Source organism: Cuculus canorus, chromosome 21 (assembly GCF_017976375.1).
Source record: "Cuculus canorus isolate bCucCan1 chromosome 21, bCucCan1.pri, whole genome shotgun sequence".
NCBI classification, from domain to species: Eukaryota; Metazoa; Chordata; class Aves; order Cuculiformes; family Cuculidae; genus Cuculus; species Cuculus canorus.
Genome location: NC_071421.1, coordinates 6771000 through 6791932, shown reverse-complemented (window position 1 = coordinate 6791932; position 20933 = coordinate 6771000). Strand labels below are relative to the sequence as shown.

The window sequence follows — 20933 nt, the reverse complement described above, 5'->3', positions numbered from 1 at the left end:
TTTTTTCTCATATCCAATCTAAACCTCCCCTGGCGCAATTTGAGGCCATTTCCTCTCGCCTATCACTTGTTACTTCGGAGAAGAGACCAGCGCCCACCTCACTACAACCTCCTTTCAGGGACCTGTAGAGAGCAATGATGTCTCCCCTCAGCCTCCTTTTCTCCAGATTAACCCCCCCGCCCCAGGTCCCTCAGCTGCTCCCAGAACCCCTGTGCTCCAGACTCTTCCCCAGCTTTTACTACGCTGAGGATGGACTGCCCTGGTGGTCTGAAGGAGCAGTGAAGTGCTGCTGCACTCATGCTTTGGGTGAATCCTGAAAACCAGGAATGGTATTTGTAAGGAGTACGAGCATCCTTGCTCTTAGGTGCTGGATCTGCACAGATGTGCGAGTAGCTCACTGACAGCGATGGGAGGGTGTGCTCCTCACACCCCACCTGCCACCACTGTCCCCTCCCTTCCCCTACCCAAGATGGTGACAGGAAAGCACCCACCAGCTTTTCTAGTAGTAAAACATTTGCCTCTGCCTCCTGGCGTGAGCCCTGCTTGCTTCATTCGGGGCACATCTGCCCTTACACCCAGCAGTTTGAGATCCTGTTATCTTGGAAGTGTCTCAGAGCATTTTTAGGAACCAGGAAGTGGGAGTTCAGCTCCAGCAGGTGACAGTTTGGTGAGAGACGGGAGCTGATAAACCCTATCTTTGTTCCAGGGAGCTGCAATACAATTTTGTACCCTTTTACAAATGAGATGCAGAAAGGCGAAGGGAATTGGCTGACAGGAGATGGGGCAGAGTGGTCTGTGGCGGACCAGACATCAGTCTCCCATGTCGTTTGTGGGTCACACGAGGGTGTTTAGCCCTTGAGAGTACTTCTTCGGACCCTATGTGGCATATCTTGGGGATGGGAACAAAACACAAGTTACTGGGCGAGAGACAGAGCGTGAGCCCCGCTGCTGGGATGTGGGAAGGGCAGTTCCCCCCTCAGTGCTCTCTGCAGCCCTTCAAACATGCTCTCACTTGCTCTCTTTTCCCAGCTGCCTTTCCCCACATACATTCTCCAGCATCCAGCTATGGGCAGGGAGCCTTGGAATCCACATTAAAACACAAATTAAAAAAAAAAAAAAAGTTTTATTTTTAACTTACAAATACACACTTTTAATTCTCATGCCTGCAGTTCCAGGTCCTGTCTTGACAAGCAGGGAGCCCCCGGCACTGCGGGCATTTGTCAGCCGGCCCAAAACAGCAACGGTGGGTGAGGAGGGAAGTTTCTGGAGACCAGAGAGCTGGATTCTGCTGTGTCTCAGTGCATGAAAGCCTTGGTGATCCGGCAGCAGGGGAGAGCGAAGACATCGGTGGGTGTGTGGACATTCTGCAGGCTCTGTACACCGGGGTTTTCACAGGGTGTTTGTTGCTGGTGGGAAAGAACAGGCTGATGAAATGGGCTGTCGTCAGGAGGGTTGTGTTGTACTACATATTGCAATGCTTGGTGTGAAACAAATCGCGTGTTTTGGCACAGGTGTGTGAGGGGCAGGCAGCTCGCGCTGGTAAATAATGGGGTAACGTGGAGAAAGAGTCTCAAAATGCTGCTGAAGACAATGACCCTGGCCAGGGGTGAGGGGCCTGGCTAGGAGGACAGCTTCACAGAATCACAAGGTTGGAAAGGACCCATTGGATCATCGAGTCCAACCATTCCTAACACTCCCTAAACCATGTCCCTAAGCACTTCATCCACCCGTTCCTTAAACACCTCCAGGGAAGGCGACTCGACCCCCTCCCTGGGCAGCTGTTCCAGTGCCCGATGACTCTTACTGTGAAGAATTTTTTTCTGATATCCAACCTGACCCTCCCCTGACGGAGCTTCAGGCCATTCCCTCTTGTCCTGTCCCCTGTCACTTGGGAGAAGAGCCCAGAGCCCTCCTCTCCACAACCTCCTTTCAGGCAGTTGTAGAGAGCAATAAGGTCTCCCCTCAGCCTCCTCTTCTCCAGGTTAAACAACCCCAGCTCTCTCAGCCGCTCCTCATCAGACTTGTTCTCCAGCCCCTCACCAGCTTCGTTGCTCTTCTCTGGACACCCTCCAGAGCCTCAACATCCTTCTTGTGGTGAGGGGTCCAGAACCGAACACAGTATTCGAGGTGCGGTCTCACCAGTGCCGAGTACAGAGGGAGAATCACCTGATGGTGACCCCATTTCTGATAGCTCTCTGCTTTCCCCTGGCTGCTCCCAGCTGTGGAGTGGCTTCTTTGAGCCCACGCCTGCTACAGTTTATGTCCAAATGGCATCTGCAGGCATCAGATCTTCACTCCATGTTCTGGCTGTGAAGCTGCATTGCCAGAGAGGAAGGGGGAAAATGTTGGCCTAGGGCTTTGGCAGCCTCTCAGCCGCTTCTTTCACTCTCCAGCTCCATCACAAAGCACCTCTCCTCTGTTCTGACACCAGAAAACCTGAGCACTGCTCCTCTTGCCTCTTCACTCATTCACACACTGCTGTTTCCCTGTTTGGCTGCACACAGAGCTGGAACAGGAGTGAGCGATAGGAAGCAGTGAATGAACTGCATGCTGGCTCACATCTTTGCACACAGCCTCTCGCTCCTTTCGGAGCCAAGGATCCCTCAGAAAACACCAAAATACTGAACTGTGCGCCTGATACATTGGGGTGAATCTCACGCTAGTGCCCGTGCTCGGCTGCTTTGTAGCTGGTTGTGTTTACATCTTGTTTTTCATCATTTATCCACAGACTCCGAAGTGGCTTCCCAGCCTCTGCTGTCTTCTCTTTCACTCGTTATGTTATTCAGAGCAACAGAGCCTCCCAGCCGGGAGCTCGGCACTGCTCATACTACCATGAGGAGCAGGTAGAGAGGAGTCAGAAGCCCGAGTTCAGCAGCGGGTTAAAACATTGGAAGATTGAAGTCTGGGCTCCCATTGGGGCATGCAATCGTGGTGGGAGGCTGCACCTTTGTCTCTTGGCCCTTTTGGAGCTGAGCAGTTCAACGCAGGTCAGGGCAGCACAGGTTGCATCTAGTAGAGTAAGAAAGTGAGGATGGAAGCAGGTTTTGGCCATGCTACTTACAAAATCCTATTGTCCTAGAGCTGGAAGGAACCAAACAGCAAGAAAGCATTCTTTTGCTGGCAGCCTCCAGCCTCCCTCAGCTCACATCCAGCCCCAACACTTGCTTTGTTTGCTTCTCCCCAGGTCTGCTGCCAGGGCACTACCAGCACTGCTCGGCACAGCCGTTGCTTCTTTCCCATCTCCTTTTCCTGCTCCTCTGATCTCTATGCAAATCTCCAACCCAACAGGAGCCAGCAAAGCCCATCCATGCCTTGCAGGTAGCTTTGGATTTGTGCAGTGCCAGAATGTAATGTGGAGGCCTCTGTGAGATGAATTGTGCCTTTACAGAGACAGAGCCCGTCTGTCTCCACGGTTGTCATAACTGAGAGGTAGCAACAAAAGGGGATCCACTGTGGTTGTGTCTGGATGGGAGTTCTATAATGGGAAAGGGAAGAAGAAAGAAGGGAAAGGGAAAGAAAGGAAAAAGAAAAAAGAAAAGGAGGAAGGGAAAAAAAGGAAAAAGACAAACCCGTCCTCTCTGGTGTTGGAGGATCTTCTCAAAGCCTGCACTGCTGGTAGGGCTCTGCCCCAAGAACTCCGTCAAGTGTTACATTTAAATACATTTAAATTGTGTTCAGTGAGAGACAAAGCTGGATTTTGTGTCTCTGCAGAAGCAAACGCAGGGAAACCACCTTAAGACCGAGGTTTGCTGTTCTGAGTTGCTTTTAGGGAGCTGCCCACAATATTTCTGGGCGCTTCATGACGCAGCCAGAGTGTGTGCCCCGGGTTCAGCCTGGGGGCTGTGAGTTTTGTGGGCTACGGGGTCCAGAGACTGCCATGTGCTGGAGTTTCTGTTCTTCACTCTGCAATTTTGTTTGACACCAGGGATGGATGGGAGGACTCTGCACCACAGATGTGCAGCTCCCCAGTCCCTGTTATTTTATTTTGAGCTAAAGCGGCTCAAATACTGATTGCAAAGCAGATCCCTCCAAAGTCCAATATCTGACACTGAATTCTGTCTGGGAAATGCCCTCATCCATCCCAGGGCTTAACTCTCAGGGCACGGGCGGCACGGGGGCTGCTTGGGGCTCGCTGCAACCCGGTGGGAACCCCGGCAAGGTGGGCAGGTGCTCTCCTCCATCCCTCCTTCTCTCCCTCTTTTCCCTTCCTCTTCATTTTCTAAGAGAGCGAGGGAGAGAAAGAGGGCACCAGGGGAGGAGGAGGGAGAGGAAGGAGGAAAAGAAGGAGAAGGAAGAAGAAGGAGGAGGAGGGAGAGAGCACCGGGAGGAGGAGAAGGAGAGGGAGGAAGCAGAGAAAGGAGGAGGGAGGGAGCACCGGGAGGAGAGAGAGAGCACCGGGAGGAGGAGGGAGAGGGAGGAAAGAGAGAAAGGAGGAGAAGAAGGAGGAGGGAGCACCGGGAGGAGGAGGGAGAGGGCACCGGGAGGAGGAGAAGAAGGAGAAGGAGAAAGGAGAAGGAGGAGGGTGGAGGCACCGGGAGGAGGAGGAAGGCGGCACTGCCCGCAGCCCGGCACCGGGGGAGGGAGGGAGGGAGGGCGAGAGAGCATCGGGAGGAGGAGGAGGGAGGTGGCACAGGGAGGAGGGAGCGCTGGGAGGAGGAGGGAGCAGCCCGGGGGCCGCGGAGCGAGGATGCGGCAGCCGCCGGGAGCGGCGGGGCTGTAGCCGCCCGCGGCCCCGGAGCCCATGGGCTGTGCCCGCCGTTCTCTGAGTGGTGAGTACCCCTCGGCCTCGGGTCCCCCGTGTCCCCCCGAGCCCAGCGCCCCGGCTGCTTTCCCCCTCGCCGCTGATTAGCACCAGATTTTCCGCCCCGTCCCTCCGCTCTGATCCCGGTGATGGATGGGGAGGGTTCGCCCCGGCTGAAATCGGTTGCAGATGAGGTGGACGTTCGGGGGATCTGCTGTGCAGTCGGTGTTTGAGCCGCTTTAACTCACATAAAACACAAGAACAGGGACTGGGGAGCTGCACGTCTGCGGTGCGGAGTCCTCCCATCCATCCCCGGTGTCGAACAAGAACAGAAACGCTCAGTCCGTCGATGAGAATTCAACTTCTGTTACTTGAAAAGTTTGTGCTGAGGATGAATTTACATCCTTGTATCCTGCAGATGGGTTTTGTGCTCGCTGGAATGTTATGAAGGCTTTTATTCGATAAATCCCTACCTGCTCCTTGAGTTGGAACACAGTATTTCGGTTTGTCTTTGCAGCAATTCTTTGTTTTGTACAATAATCTCTGTGTTTGATGCACAGTTGGGATTTCTCTGTTTCTCTGAGAGATGTTGCGGGGATGGAACAGGCTTTTAGCTCCTTTCAGGCTGCATTAAAGTTGATATGGACAAGCCCTTGTTGCCTACCAGCATTTTTCTTATGAGAATCGCTTGCTCTGCTCCTCAATCTAACTTTTATGTGTAGGATTAACCCCATCAAATTAAAAAAACAGCCTGTGTGAAGTATTTGTGGAGTTGGGGCACCATAGCTTTGCCACGCGGCGTTTGGGGGGAAAAATCTGCACTCCACTGAAATGAGTGGGCAAGATCCTAGGGGTGCAGTGAGACCCAGATTTTCCCTTTATTTGTAGTCTTAACATCTTCTTTCTAATGTCCAACCAGCCGCAAACCAGCTGTCTGTACACAATGGGCACTTCTGCTTTGTGAAGGCAATCTCCCATCTCAAAAAAGGCAGCTCGCCTCAAATTTGCAAACCGCAGGATGGGAAATGGAATTTGCATTCAGTATAAAAATCCCAAGTGTTTGCAAACAGCCCTGAGAAGAATCGGGGCTCTTGGCTTGACCTCTCTATGCTGAATTCTAGCTTGGGGAGTTTGCGGTCTTGCAAAGTGGGTGAACAAGTCAGTTCCTGAGGTCCCAGTCTTTCCAGGGCGAGGAAAATACTCAAGCTGGAGGGAGTTAAGGGTACAGGATTGGGCCCCAAGCCATGCTGCTTTTAAAGTAGCCTTGAAGACCTGTGCATATTGGACTAACTTTGCTCACATGTGTGTTTGTGTCACCGAGATCATGTTAAGTTCTACAGTCGCGGGAAACCTGCCCAAGCAGCAGAGTGAACTGCTGGGCAGTTATTCCTCCTCTAGCACTGTGCTGTTTCCAATACAGTGTGAGCAGTACCTCTTGCAAACTCCCGTGTTGCAGCCACAGCAGCGGCAGGGCAGGCAGAACTGGGGACTTTTTCCATCCAAAGGCCTTGCTCCCGATCTTTCCTTTGCAAATGTGCTGGTAAAGCCCTTCCTCTGCAGCCACCAGGCTCAGAGATTCCCTGTGAGGACCAGAGTGCCAGCAAGTCCAGTGCAGCTTAGGGCAAAGAAGCTTTTAAGCCACTCAAATCAGGCTCCTAAAAACCTGTCTTGCTGATAAAAACCATCCTTTTTGGGGAAGACTGGAGTGGGAATGAGGATGGTCTGTGCCCCACGCTTCCCGTTAGCTCTGCCAAGATCTGTGCCTGCTGTCTCCCAGAGCTTTGCTTCTCACACAGTGCTGTGCAGGGAGGGAGCAACACGGGGTGGTGCAGGCCAGGGCTTTCCTAGGCATAAATTAGCACTGGTGGTGGGAACGGAGCAGCCCAGCACTCCTTTCTTCCAGCTGTGGGGCCGGGCTGGGTCACAAACCCCATTCCAGCCAAGATTTCAGTCCTTCCAAGTTGAGCTTTGGAAATGGCGTCATGGTTGGGACCTCATTTTGACTACTTCTCCGATGTGGGTTAAGCCTCCTCCTCTGCTACCGAGCACACATGACTTGTCCAGAGCAGGGAAAAGACTGGTGGTCCCTTCCCAGTTTGATTTCATTGCAGTTGCTGGGCTTGATCCTGCAGTTTTAGGATAGAGCGTCTGAATGTCAAGATGTGGTCAGCCCCGTCTGGTAGCAATTGGAAATACCGATGGGACAGTGAGCTGTTCATTACCCCTGAAAGCCTCTGACCCCGCAGTGCCGCCTGTTTTTATGCTTTGGTATCAGAGATATTGCAATGGGTAAATAAATCAGGCATTGGGGTTTGTGTCCTCAAAACTAGGAAGGCTGGTGCAGTGAAAGCAGAGGTTAAAAAAAAGAGAGCAAAACAGCCCTCGCATCAGCTGGATTTCTGCTGTTGTGGCCAGAATATGGCCCAAACGGGTGTAAAGGGAGAAGGAAACTGTAGGAACGATCCTGAACCATCACTGGAAGATCCACGGCTTCAGCTGTGAGCCCTTTTCTCCTTCCCTCTTCCCACCTCTCACTCCAGCAGCTGGGAACCTGATCCTGCGAGCGCAACCCCACTGCGCAGGACACGGCTGGAGGTTTCATGCAAGTTTGGTAATGAATGGCCGACTGAGCGTAAAGCGAGTGGGGCTGGTGTTTGAAACAGCTCCCGTGTCCGACAGCAGGATGGCCTTCCACGACATGTGTGCGAAATGGGAAAAGTAATCATCCTGGTGGCCACTGCGTACCAGAACTGGTTTTGTCTGGTTCCAGTTATGCTTGTTTTGAGTAAGATGAGCGGTGCCAGATTCTGATCTCATTTGCACCAGTGGAGTCATTTGGAGGAGCCGGTCCCAGTTTACCTCACTCCAAGTGAAAGCAGAGCTGGTCCTGCTGGGAGAAGATTCCCAGGGGGAATCGTTTGGGCTGCCTGCAAATCCAGCACACGGAACAGTGAACGGTGCTTGGGACCCTTCCCAGAGGCCGTGTGGATTTTACCGCTGTGTGGATTTTACCGCCGCTGTTTGCACCAAAAAAGGAGGGGAGAAGCTGTGGCTGCAGTTGCAAGGGAAACAGAGTGATTGTGCACTCTGGAGCAAGCCAGCAAGATGCCATCAGGAGCGAGAGCGGTCAGGCTCTCGGTTAGCGATGCCGTGGAGGAGGAGAGGATGGAGCTGGTCTCCACATGGTGTGGGAAGCCGCTTCATGCAGGGGTCAGAGGAGCTCTTAGGGAGCACAGCCCAGCTGGAGGGCAGCGGTTGCTGTTCCTGCATGGGATTTTCCAAGAGATTGGGATCCGTGGTCCACGTTTGGACACCCATGGTCCTCCCACTGTTGCTCACGCCCTCCGCCCCAGCAGACTGACGCGCTGGCCCTGCCGTGCTCTGCAGCAGCAGCAAGCGTGTGGGCTGGCTGTGTGGGAAACACCAGTTCTGGGGGAAACACAGGAGGGAGCTGAGCCTCAGTCAGGTCCAGACATGCGAGCAGGGCCTCTGGCTGCAATGCTGCAAACAGCTGCCTCTGGAAGTGCCTGTCTCTCATATTCCCTGCAGCGCGCTCCAGTCCAGCCCACTGCTGGGAGCTGTTCCAGCCAAAGCATGCTGCAGACTCGTCCTGCCTCGCACAGGGTCTCAGACAAAGCCTGTACGCTCCCCCTTTCCCAGTTCACCAAGGAACCCCAGTCTTGCTGCTCCCCCAAACTGCCAGAGGCTGGTACCAGGCTCCTTCCCGAAGTCTCCAGCTGATCTTTGCTCCCATCCCGCCTGCGCCGCTGCTCTCAGGGGCTGCACAGCCCCCTGGGTCAAGCAGGTGCTTGGATAGAGGCGCTGGAGGGTGCTGTGGCACCAGGATGTATCCCTGTGCTTTAGGCTGATGGGTTTTCCTGGCCATGACTGTTGTTAATGCTGAAGAAATGGAGCAATTGAAATAAATGACCAGAACCTGTTTTTATTACCCTGGTTCCTCCCCGGGCCATTACCATGTCCCTTTTCCAGCAGAGCTCCTTCAGGACCCCATTCTGAGCCTGTCTAAGGCCCTAGGAGGTTTTCCAATGCCTTTTACAGGTAAAGGAGCATGGATTTTTTTCCAGCTGCATAAAATGAGTTTCCTGAGCTCTCAGTGCATGGTTGAGGTGCCAGATTTAAACTCCCAGTGTACCAAGGCCTTCTGAAATCCTGGCCAAAGTAGGGAGGAGAGAGGACTTTAAAACTGCTGCCCTGCTTCTCTCTGTTTCTGCTTTATTTCTGTGTGTTGCCCAACCATGCTCGAGTGAAAATGAATGTTACGGAGAGAAAAGCCCTCACATCTGCTTTTGGAAGCAGCAGAGACAGCCAGATCCACCGTGAGAAGTGACATGGCTTTTGCTCCATTATCAAAATGTTTTTAGGATTGAATGTGCATTTTAAACATCAAACATCGTCCTATGGTAGGTCAATTTGTATTTGTTTGTAATTTTTTCCCAGTTTTTGCAGCTTAGCAAAGCAAAGCAAGGCTGAAGCTCAGCTCAGAAGAGGCTTCTTGTGCTCATTTAAACTCATCTGTCCACAGTCCTGAGGAGTTGCCTCTAGAGCTCAGTTTCAGTGCGCAGTTCCCTGCCCACTCCCGTGACATCATCCTGGTTGATCTGGGCTGCTGCAGGCACAGCAGAGTCCTCAAGAGTTCTAAAGAACATTGTATTTTGTGGTTTTTGCAGCCAGATTGAAAATGTGACGCTATTGAAGGTTTTGCTGAATGCAAATTTCACCAAAGGGCAGAATAGTGAATAAAATCACTTGGTTTGATTTCATTTTTTTTTCCCAGTCTTCCCTGTTGAGATTTAACCTCTTCCTACGGATGCTGAGCTGTAATATTATTTTGTTCCATGTAAGCAAGCGTTATTTGAGTTGCGATTCCTAAACAGCAGATCCCTGTAGTATTCAGAAGTTACTGTACAGACAAAATCCTGTGTCTCGGGAGCCCTGTGCCCTGGATCTCTCTGGGACAGACAGATGTTTCTTTCCATTTGCCTCCAAATCCATCCCTCCCTGAACCTTTGCTTCATTTTAGGTGCCTGCATAACCAGTTGCTTTCAGTGTTTGCAGCTACCTGCAGCAGAACTCTCTCCTGGCCACCTCCAGGCACTGGAGCAATCCCACCAGAGTCCTTCGAGAGCTCACTCTTCTCTGGGCAGTGATGCCCCTTGCCCTGCAACACAGTGTCCTTGCAGGACCCCCCGCTGCCCAGCGATGTCCCAGCCTGACTCCCACCTTCCCGCAGCTCAGCGTCCCCCTGAGCACCTTCGTCGAAGCGCTCATGCTGTGTCTTTTGGGTGGGGGCTGCTGGGAGATGTCCCTTCACTCTTCTCTCGAAGGAAGCGTGGCATTCCAGACCTCACCATGCTTTTTCTCTCTGCACCCGCCAGCTCACTTGGTGTGTGGTGCTCCTCTGTCTCTGGTCTTACAAGTGGGGAAACTGAGGCACAGAGCAGTTTGCTTGGCAGCGTGTCTTTGGGGTCGCTTCTTCTCCTGGCAGTGCTGTGCAGCGGCCTTTCTCAGCGGTACGGTACGAATGATGGGTTGAACGCAAAGGAAGGACTTGGCACTGCGGGGGTTCATGTCTTAACCCCAGCCTGGGGTGGCTCTTGGCAGCCCATTGTGGTGGAGCACAAGGGCCAGGCTGGATGGGAAGCTGGCTCTGTGGAGCAGGATGGCCGTGTGTCCAGGGAGGCAGGAGAAGAAGGTGGAGGTCCCAGCTCTGATGCAGACCAGGAGCTGGAACCTTCACCTTGGCCATCTCTGCTGAGCTCTCCTGCGTCTCCCACAGCAACTTGAGTCACCGATTCAGGCACTGGGGTGAGGCCGTTTCCCAGCTTCCCACCTCATTTTCCATAGCTCCGGCATGGAGCTAACACAATTTCTGTGCTGCAGTCACAGGCTTTGAGCCTGTGCACGGTTTGTAAATCTTGGGGGTTTGTCTCTCAGAACCTGGGATGCTGCATATGTGGCTGTGAGCCCAACATACCTATGTCTGTGCTTTTATGTTTGGCAAAACTGCAAGGTTATGGATAGGAAAAGTACCTATAAAGATATTAAACTCCTCATGAAATGCTCTCCATGTCCGCCTACAGGCATGCCTTGTGTTCTTGTGTTGCGGTGTAAACTTCCCACTGGAAAAAGAGAGTAAAACTGATTAGTGTTTTTTTTTTTTTTTTATTTTCCCCCAGAAGTGTTTGGTTTCCAAATGCCCAGGAACAGCTGTGGGCTGGATGGTGGGAACGGGGCGTCTGAGGTAATTCCTGTCATTGTCCTCCAGCCGATGTAACAATGTAGATTTTCCAGCTGCTTCCAGGCATTGGCAGGGACTGTCCTGTTTGTGGGACTCCTGAAAGTCCTGGGAATGCTGGGATGGAAGGAAAGAGCTCTTCTAGGTCACATAAACCATCTAAGTGTCCTCCCACTGGATCTCAAACCAGGCAGGACTCCTGGGCTGGGTGATTCGAGAGGCCTTTTCCAACCTTAATGATTCCTGACAGGCTCACTGGGGCCTGAAAGAGTGCTGAGACCCATCAGCCTTGGGCAGAAGAGGAGCCTGAGGGGAGCCCTCATCACTCTCTGCAGCTCCTGAAAGGAGGTTGTAGCAAGGCAGGTGCTGGGCTCCTCTTCCAGGAAACAAGTGATAGGACGAGAGGAATTGTCCTCAAGTTGTAGCAAGGGATGTTTAGATTGGACATGGGTAAAAATTTCTTTACTGAAAGAAAGCATTGGAAGAGGCTGCCCAGGGCAGTGGTGGAGTCTCCATCCCTGGGTGGGTTCAAAAACTGTGTATATGTGGCACCTGGGGACAGGGTTTAGCAGGCACGGTGGGGTTGGGCTGACGGTTGGACTGAATGAGCTGAGAGGTCTTTTCCAACCTCAGTGATTCTATAATTTTGCCCCACAGCTCCTTGGGCCTGGGAACAGGCTGGAAAAGGGCTCCAGGGCTGTTCACCACAAGGCTTGCAGCTGTGCGTGCACGGCGAGGTTGTTTGTCTCTGGAGTCCTGGATGTGCCAGGCTCGAGGGCTGACTCATTTGATTTCTCAGATGCGTGCGGAAGGGATGGTGGAGGAAGCTGCCATGTGGTTCCCTGCAGAGAGAGAGGGGGGAGACCCTCACGGGCTGATGGCTCAGCCAGAGCTGAGCTGAACTTTCTGCTTGAAAAGCTTTGACTGGTGGGGAAAAAAATGTGCCCTGGTGCAGAGAAGAGAATGAAGGGCCTGTGTGTGGGGAAACGCTTGCTCCCACCAGCAGGCCAGGGCTGGGGTCAGCGCTGCAGAGCACACACTTGTTCCTTTAGGGGCTGCAACGTGTAATTTAGCTTGTCACGGAGGAATTTGCTCAATGCCTTCATTTAATCAGGAGTTTGCAAACCTGCTTGAGTGCCTTGTCTTCCTTCTTCCCTTCCCTTCCCTTCCCAGCTGGGGGGAGAAGGAACACGGTGCTTTTGTCTCCTACCCGGTGGCTGCTGTCAGATGAATGGTTTTAGTGGCAGCTCTGTTCGCATGACTGGTTTGAACTCAGCCAGCGAACATGCTGCTTCCAGCCCCAGCTCTCTCCCAAACTTAGCTGCATCTGATGTTTTCTAAGGCACTAGCATAAACCTTGGTACTTACTAAAACCCTGTGGATTCCAGGGCATTCTTGGGAGAAGAAAAACGCCATGTGGGCATGGCCTGTTCAGGACTTAAAATTGGTGGGATATAGAAGTGCTCAGCACCTGAGCTCCTTGAAGAAGGGGGTGAAGCTGTGGTTGCTCCAGCTCTGAGTGGGTGCCCGGTTCCCCCATTGCTGAAAGCCCCTCTTCAAACCAGACCTCAGCTGAGCCACGGTGCCATTCTTATGGAGACATCCTTGCTCAGGAAAGGAGGGGGCTTAAACAGATGTTTCAGTGCTTTTTTTGAATCCAGGCCAGGTCCTGTGCTTCAGCAGCGCACAACTGCACTCATCTGCCTCTCAGTACTGGAGGGAGACAGGAGCCCAGATGCTCAGAATTGATCCTTCGTGCCACTCTGGCAATGGCTCTGCTCCAGCCGGTGCTGCAGAAACCCCTCTGTGGTTTCTCTGTGGTTTCCCTCCAGGGCAATCAAAAGGTCCCAGGGAAGCAGGGCTGTCAGCGCAGACAGAAATGTTTGTGCTTTTGCCGCTGGGTGTGAAGAGAAACCTGGGGAGAAAAACAGCCATCGTCTTTGGAAAGAAGGAAATTGCTCTCTAATCGGGCATGTGGAAGTGAACTTGTGTGCTGACTCCAGAGGAATTTCGCTGTTCCCCGGGGGGTTGTGATTGCTGTTTGGGTCACATCCCAGCTCTGATCTCGGCCTTGCCCCTGGGAGTGGGATTCCTCAGCACAGAGCTGCTGGCATTTGAGGAATGAGAGATGCTCATTTCAGAAAACTAAGTGTGTGTGTGTGCTGCTTGGCTGTGTTCTTCCGAGCAGGAATTGCAGAATTCCCCCACTGAAATGGAAAAAGAAATCAGGGGGCGGAAATAAACTCTGCGAGTTGTCAGGTCAAATGTATTCAACCACACTGCTCTCATTAACAGCAGTGCAAGTTCAGGCACTCAAAGCCTCCGTTGACCTCAACCCCAAACCTGCAAACCCTGCTCTGTGCAGGAATTCTCCACAGGGACCCGTGGGATTCCCATGGGCAAGTGCTGGGACTGTGTGAGAGGATCAGGGAACCAGGGCTGTCGCAGGGCTGGTTTGTCACACCATTGCGGTTCCCGTGTCACCAGAGAATCAGAAACTTTAGCAGAGTCCCCAGCTGATTCCTTCAGAGAGCCCAGGGCAAAGGCAATGAGGATGCCCTTTTCTGGCTGCCTTGGGATGGAGGATGGGGAAACATCTCTCTCTCTCTCGTGTCTCTATCAATTCAGATCTAGGAGATTGGGCTCAATGGAGGGATGACAGGGCAAAACCCCCTGCGCCCCTGAGCTGGAGCTGTGAGAGGGGATCAGTCGGCCACCTCAACAGTTCAGATAAACGTGGTGCTCCTCTGGCCACGGATGCCTCAGTGAAGACTATGCAGATCAAGTGAGTGTCCGAGGGAACGCCCAACCGGGATTCCCCAGCTCTGACACCAGACTCTTATAAACAAGGCTTTTTTTTCCTCTCCTTCCCTGGCAAGCATTAGAGGGCTGGACCCAGGAGCCACGGGAATCCACAGGAGTCTTTCCAGTGTAGGCTTTGGATCTTCATCTGGATAAATAAATAGAAGGAAATAACAAATAACATGATTCTAGCAAATATTTTAGAAAGTATAAATGTCTGCCTTTCCCTGTGCCTCCATCCAAACCCCACACAGGAAAAAATTTCCCTGTTTCTATGATGCTTTTCCATCTGCCTTTCCCCAGTGACTGGGAGAGTTGATGGAGGCACCTTGGCTCAACACTCAGCTGCCCTGCACGGAAACCCTGCGTGGGCTTGCTCTGGGGTGGTAACGAACTGTGGCCAAGAACCTTTGTGAAGGAGGTTTATGTGTGGTTTAAGATTCCAGGGACACCTCGGAGCAGCTTCCAGTACTGAAAGGTGCTCCAGGAAAGCTGGGGAGGGGCTGTTGACAGAGTGCAGGGATGGGATGAGGGGAATGGTTTTCAGCTGCAAGAGGGGAGATTGAGATGAGATCTTAAGGAGAAATGTTTTGCTGTGAGGGTGGGGAGGCCCTGGCCCATGTTGCCCAGAGCAGTGGTGGCTGCCCCATCCCTGGAGGGGTTCCAGGCCAGGTTGGATGGGGCTTGGAGCAAAGTGATCCAGTGGGAGGGGTCCCTGCCCGTGGCTGGGGTGGGACTGGATGGGCTTTGAGGTCCTGTCCAACCCAAACCATTCTGCGGTTCAATGAAAAAGGCTCCGTTACCCTCAGACTGCGTTCCCCCAAAGCAAACACTGGCTGAGTTTGTGCGGCTCAATAAAAACAAATGCTCTGTGGGCCATTTCTGTGGGTTCGTGGCCTCTGGACTGAGGATTCCAGCGTGTCCGGCTCTTGCTGCTGCCTCGCAGCGACACCTGCTGCGCACTCCTAGGAGAAGAGCGATTTTCCTTCTCGGGAAAGTAATCCCTTTTCTCTGGAAGGCTTGCAGCAAGGCCAGCTTTGGCTTTGAAGGTGGGGGAAAAGGAAGAAGGGAAATCTGCTCTGTCCTCTGACCCAGCTCAGCCTGTGACATTGACACTTGCATTGTGCAAATGTCTCACAGCGCAGCTTTGGGTAGGAAATGCTGACAGCCCCGCTGCTGCTCCTGGCACAGAGCTTGGGGGAAGCAATGCAGGTACCTGCTTGTCTCAGAGCTTCTTTTGTCAAGGGTGATACTGAAAGTGCTGGCAAATCAACTCTTTAAGACTCATTTTGGAGTCTCCTTCCTCAGGGCTGGGCAACACGAGGAGTGATCTCCATCAATCACACGCAACAAGACAACTTCTGCTTACAAAATATGTTTCCTACTTACATGCACGTGGATAAATTTTCCCAGAAATCTTATGCATATTCTGTTACTTTCCAAGGACTCATTTTAATACTATTATGAACTTCGCAACAGTCAAATCTCTCGCTAATTTGGAGGTGGGTTCAGCTCTGCCTGACCTTGCGTCAGAGACAGGGAAAGACTGCGGACAGAGGTGATTGTAGACGCAGACACCTCTGCTCAACACAGATCACAGTGAACCGAAGGTGTTTTCATCTCCAAAGAGTGAACATGGTCTCGAAAACACTGCTTGAAAAAACATGCTCTTAGAGGGACACTTAGATGAAACTGAGCTCTACTTTAGCTTAAATCAAAATATTCCACTTTTTGTAATAGTAACCACTTCTTGTATCCAGGAAGGAGGCAGAGCAGCATGTCCTGCTCATCCTGGCTTGTTCTGAGGAGACTTCTTGGCTGTGGAGGGAGCTGTACCTGCCAGCATGCTGAGAGGACGTACCTGTGTGTGTGGAAGCCAGGAACTGCTGTGGTGTTGGAGAAATGGGCTGGCTCACCTGTTTCCTTTCCTGCTAATGCACTGCTCTTTGTCTCCAGTCATAGGACTTCGGCAGAGTGGGCCATGATGTTATGGTTTGTGGTTGGTGCCCTCTTCCCAGTGCTGCTCCTGGCTGCACCGCCCCCCATCAACAAGCTTGCTCTCTTCCCGGACAAGAGCGCATGGTGCGAGGCGAAGAACATCACACAGATCGTGGGGCACAGTGGCTGCGAGTCCAAGTCCATCCAGAACAGGTACGGATCCACTCTCAGCATGGAGCTGGATGCAGCCCATTTCTGTTTGGTGACACTGCAGTGGCTCTGGGGGTGGTCATCCACATCAGAAGCCTCTGCCCGGCTGCCCTCTCTCTGTCTTGGGAAGGTCAAATCTCTCTCTGCCTTTCATGGGAAGAGCAGGTACCTCCCCTGAGCCCTCATTCCTCCCATTGCCTTTGCAGGGCTTGCCTGGGACAGTGCTTCAGCTACAGCGTCCCCAACACCTTCCCTCAGTCCACGGAGTCCCTGGTTCACTGTGACTCCTGCATGCCTGCCCAGTCCATGTGGGAAATCGTGAGTATCTGTGCCTGCTCCATGGTCCTCCCTACAGCTGGGGATGGCTTTAATCAGGGGCTTTCAAGTGTGCTCTGTGGGGGGACTGTGGGGAAAGTCCTTCTCTTTCCCTGAGGTTTCCCCAGTCGTAGTCTCCTTCAAGGTTGTTTCTTGGGTGACTCTGCCTTGTCTTGAGATCATAGAATCACAGAACAATTTGAGTTGGGAGGAACCTTAAAGATCATCCAGTTCCAACCCCCTGCCATGGGCAGGGACACCTCCCACTGGATCCAGTTGCTCAAGGCCTTATCCAGCCTGGCCTTGAATACTTCCAGAGGTGCGGCAGCCACAGCTTCCCTGAGTGACCAGTTCCAGTGGTCATCATTATTGCGGGGAATTTCCTCCTTATGTCTAGTCTGAACCTGCCCCTCTCCGGTTTAAAGCCATCCCCCTTCATCCTATCACTCCATGCTTTTGTAAAAAGTCCCTTCCCAGCTTTCTTGTAGGCTCCCTTCAGGTCCTGGAAGGTCACTATAAGGTCTCTCCAGGGCCTTCTCTTCTCCAGGCTGAACAACCCCAACTCTCTCAGCCTGTCCTCGTATGGGAGGTGCTTCAGCCCGTATGAGATGCCAGGGTGGAAGAGGCTGGAAGCAAGGCGGCTGCTGTGATGAATGATGCATTTGTCATGATTTGCAGAAGCATCTCCTGTCAGTCCCTACATTGTTCATCCCTATGCTCATCTCACGTGCCTGTTCCCTTCACCACTCCCTTTGTCGCCTCCTCCCACTTGGGAGTTTTTTCCTTCGATGTCCAGAAGAGCTTCCCACAGCCCATCTGCCATCACCCTCAGACTCATCATCTACGCAGAGCCATAAACCTGCCCTCTGAGGCTGCCTAGAACAGGAGAGCTGGGCCTAGCTCTCAGCTTTGCTTCTCTGCCCATACGTTTGGGCAGATGGTTCAGTCCAAACCCTCTGAGATGCTCAGCAGCATGGTTTGTGGGTGGCCTTCACAGTTACTACTGATATTTGTGTGCCGGTAGTGCCTGGGAGCAGTGTCCCACTTGAGTCATAGAGTCATAGAATCATAGAATCATAGAATCATAGAATCACAAGGTTGGAAAGGATCCTCCGGATCATCGAGTCCAACCATTCCTAACACTCCTTTAAACCATGTCCCTAAGCACTTCATCCACCCTTTCCTTAAACACCTCCAGGGAAGGCGACTCGACCCCCTCCCTGGGCAGCTGTTCCAGTGCCCAATGACTCTTTCTGTGAAGAATTTTTTTCTGATATCCAGCCTGAACCTCCCCTGGCGGAGCTTCAGGCCATTCCCTCTTGTCCTGTCCCCTGTCACTTGGGAGAAGAGCCCAACTCCCTCCTCTCCACAACCTCCTTTCAGGTAGTTGTAGAGAGTAATAAGGTCTCCCCTCAGCCTCCTCTTCTCCAGGCTAAACAACCCCAGCTCTCTCAGCCGCTCCTCGTAAGACTTGTTTCGCATTGGAAGGGACCTTAAAGATCATCTTGTTCCAACCCCTTGCCATGGGCAGGGACACCTCCCACTGGATCAGGGGCTCCAAGCCCCATCCAACCTGGCCTTGAACCCCTCCAGGGATGGGGCAGCCACCACTGCTCTGGGCAACCTGGGCCAGGGCCTTCCCGACCTCATTGTGAGGAAATCACTGTGTTTTCCCCAGGTCTGTGTAGGTTGTTATCTGCAAGGAGTCCCCAGGGTGTTCTTGGGCTTGGAGCCTGGCTGGGGCTGGGGGTTTGTGTGGGCACCAAGCCATTGCTTCTGGCTTAAAATGCCACCTGCAGGGCACAGGGAGGGCAGACCACCTGCAGCAGGATGGCCATTGGAGTGTGGAGCCTGCACACTCACTCGTTGCATCCTTGTCCCTCTGCCCAGGTGACACTGGACTGTCCAGGCAATGACGAGATCCCCAGAGTCGACAAGCTGGTGGAGAAGATCCTTCACTGTAGCTGCCAGGCTTGTGGGAAGGAGCCGAGCCACGAAGGAGCCCTGTTCAACGTCTACCTGAACGCAGAGGAGAACATGCCTGCTGAAGGCCCTGGCCCCCACCACTATGCCCACCACCAGCAGGAGATGGAAGAACCTCCTGCCTCCAGCCACCACCACCACCACGAGGAGGAGAGCGAGGAGTGACTTGGTGCTTGCAGATTGTCCCTGCAGCTGGCAGCGCAGGCAGGGGTGTGAGCGAGGGAGAGGGCTGGGGTTTGGGGAGGGAGGGGTGGTGGAGTCTTTCCTGTCTAATAACTTCCCTCATGCTTTGCTCTCTACAACACCCCGGGCTGGAGGAATGTTGGGAGGCACAGGGAGGGCTGAGAGGTGGACGTCGGGCTGGAGCTGCAGGCAAGAGAGGAAGGCTGGGGGGTTTCTGATGCAAAACTACTTGCACATAATAGTAATAATATATTGAGAGGAGCAGGAGCCTGAACGAGGGGGCTTTGGCAGAGAGCAAAGCTTGGCTGAGCTGGGCTCCTGAGGGCTGTTTGCAGGGTGGACCCAGCTGTGGAGCCTTGGCTGGGTTCTTCAGGTGTTTCTCTTCTAAAAAGCTCATAGATAGGGCAGAGGAAGAAGGGATGCAGCCTCTCCACAGTCCCACAGGAGATGCACATCTCTCCTAGAGTATGCAGGACATCCCTTTTTCCTATCTGCCCTGCCTGCCTATGGACACACGGGCTCGGTGTGGATGCACTGTTCCTCGTGGCACCTGCTGGATCTTCATCCAGCCTGAGCTCCCTCATATTGGGTGGCTTTTGGGGAGTGTTTTGCCCCAGAATTTGCCTTGGGGCTGCGTACGTGAGGTTGGTGGGAACCGTGGTGGTGAGAGCCTTTTCCTTGCTGTTCTTCAGGGCTACCACATTGCTGGGCACTGGGGTTTGGCATTTCGTGGCCCACAGGGGAAGGCCAAGAGCTCACTCACACTGGGATGTGATCCAGCCCCTCTCCTCCCTCTCCCTGGTGCACTTTAATCGTGGTGGAGGGAGAAGGAGGATGTGTGGTGGGATGCTGAGGTACCTTCACAGGGCTGGGGGGAGCTTGGGGTGGAGGAACAGCCCTGGGCCCCTCCTGCTGCCTCTTTCTCTCTGTTGTATAAAGCTGGTTTCTTTGGCACTGTCCTGACAAGAGCTTCCAATCGATGCCTCCCCTCCTTTTAACAAGGTTTGTTTTTTCTTAAATAAATTAGTTCTGACTCCCATTTCTCCACGTTCTGACACCTGTCTGGTTCTTGGTTCCTCGTGCTGATGGGGTGGAGGCTGTTCACCTCAGGACACCAGGCAGCTCAGGAGGACACAGGGCATGGGAGGACAGAGTTCCCTTTGACTTCCTGCTGCATTCAAATTGGGAAGGAGAAGGGAGAGTTGCTAAGAGGAAAACCAGCCCCGAATGCTCGGCACATGGGCTGCATGTGGCCGGGGAGGGCTTGTGCATTGTGTGCCACTGAGGCGCACTCCAGCCTGGAGGTCTGAGGGCTGTTGGTCCCACTCCTGTGGGAAGTGGGAGGTGTGTTGGTGGGGTCGGATCATCTTCATCAGCTCTGTTGCCACTAGGTGACACTCTGGATCTGGCGTGCCCAGGCAGCCAGAGGTTCATGGCCTGACCGGAGCCCTCTGGAGTGAAGGAAGGTGAACTTGGACATGGACATGGACTTCCGTTTTGTGGGTGAGGAGAGGACACAAGCACCTTGGCTGGAAGCCACTGGGCTGTTTTCATCAAGTGTTCCTTGGGCAAGGCCAAGCATATCCTTGCAACTCCCTGATCCCACTGACGCTTGGCCACCCAGCATGGTTATGCCCTCAGAAACCGTCTGATGATGCTCCCATCTGTGCCTGACCCTGGAGTGGGTCCCACAATGATCCCACCACCTCCAGAGGGGTGGGGGGACTGTGCCAGGCAAGCAGACGGCTCTCCTTGTCTTTCTCTTTGAGACCTGGGCCCTGCAAAATTTGGAAGAGCAGCTCTCTGGGGGCTTTGTGAAGGCAGTGACTGCCATGACGATGGGCTGGCAAGGGAGGACCCTGCTGGGGCTGGAGCTCTCCTGTGCATTAGGATAAATTTTTTTTTAGGCTGGGATGGGAGCTTTACAGGAGAGCCAGGAAACAGTGGGGAAACCCACATGGTCACCCAGCACCATCAGGTGGCCCCTTTTACTGGTGTATGGTGAAACAGGAGCTGGGTTTGGCAAGGGTGTAAACTCCAGGAGCTGCTGTTTTAAGGTGTTTGGAGCAGGACGTCTCCACCTCCTTTCACACAACCTGAGCTTCCACAGAGACAGGGAGTGGGGAGCTGTTTTGCAGCTGAAAACACAAATCTTTACATGTAGCAAGCCAGGCTCCATCCAGAATCCACCTGAAGGAGCTGTCCCAGTTACAGAATGGAATGAGGTCCCGTAAGTACATGGCACTGTCAGCCTTAAGCACCGGACTGTCTGATGTCCTCATCAAGGTCTCGCAGCCTTCCAGTTCTACTCTGTCTCCCAGCGCCTTCGTTGTTGTGTTGACCCTTGGGTGCTGCTGACAATGTGGTTTTGCTTTTTCTGCCAGAGGCACAGGAGAGAGGAACCGTTGGAAACCGTGATCCCTGCAGGGGCATGTCCAGAATCGCAGCACAGGAGAGAGCCCAGACGGGCCAGCAGTGCCGCAGAACAGAGAAGCTTCTGCAGGG

The 20933-nt window shown here is 53.2% G+C and overlaps 1 protein-coding gene across 1 annotated transcript; it reads left to right on the top strand.

The window, feature by feature from the left end:
- The first annotated feature begins 4607 nt into the window (after positions 1-4607).
- NBL1 (NBL1, DAN family BMP antagonist) lies at positions 4608-19467 on the top strand. The gene is made up of 4 exons (XM_054086016.1): positions 4608-4769; positions 15756-15950; positions 16154-16265; positions 18153-19467. The coding sequence occupies exons 2-4, from the start codon at positions 15781-15783 to the stop codon at positions 18408-18410; spliced, it is 540 nt and encodes a 179-aa protein (XP_053941991.1). The 5' UTR covers positions 4608-4769; positions 15756-15780; the 3' UTR covers positions 18411-19467.
- Positions 19468-20933: the final 1466 nt, after the last annotated feature.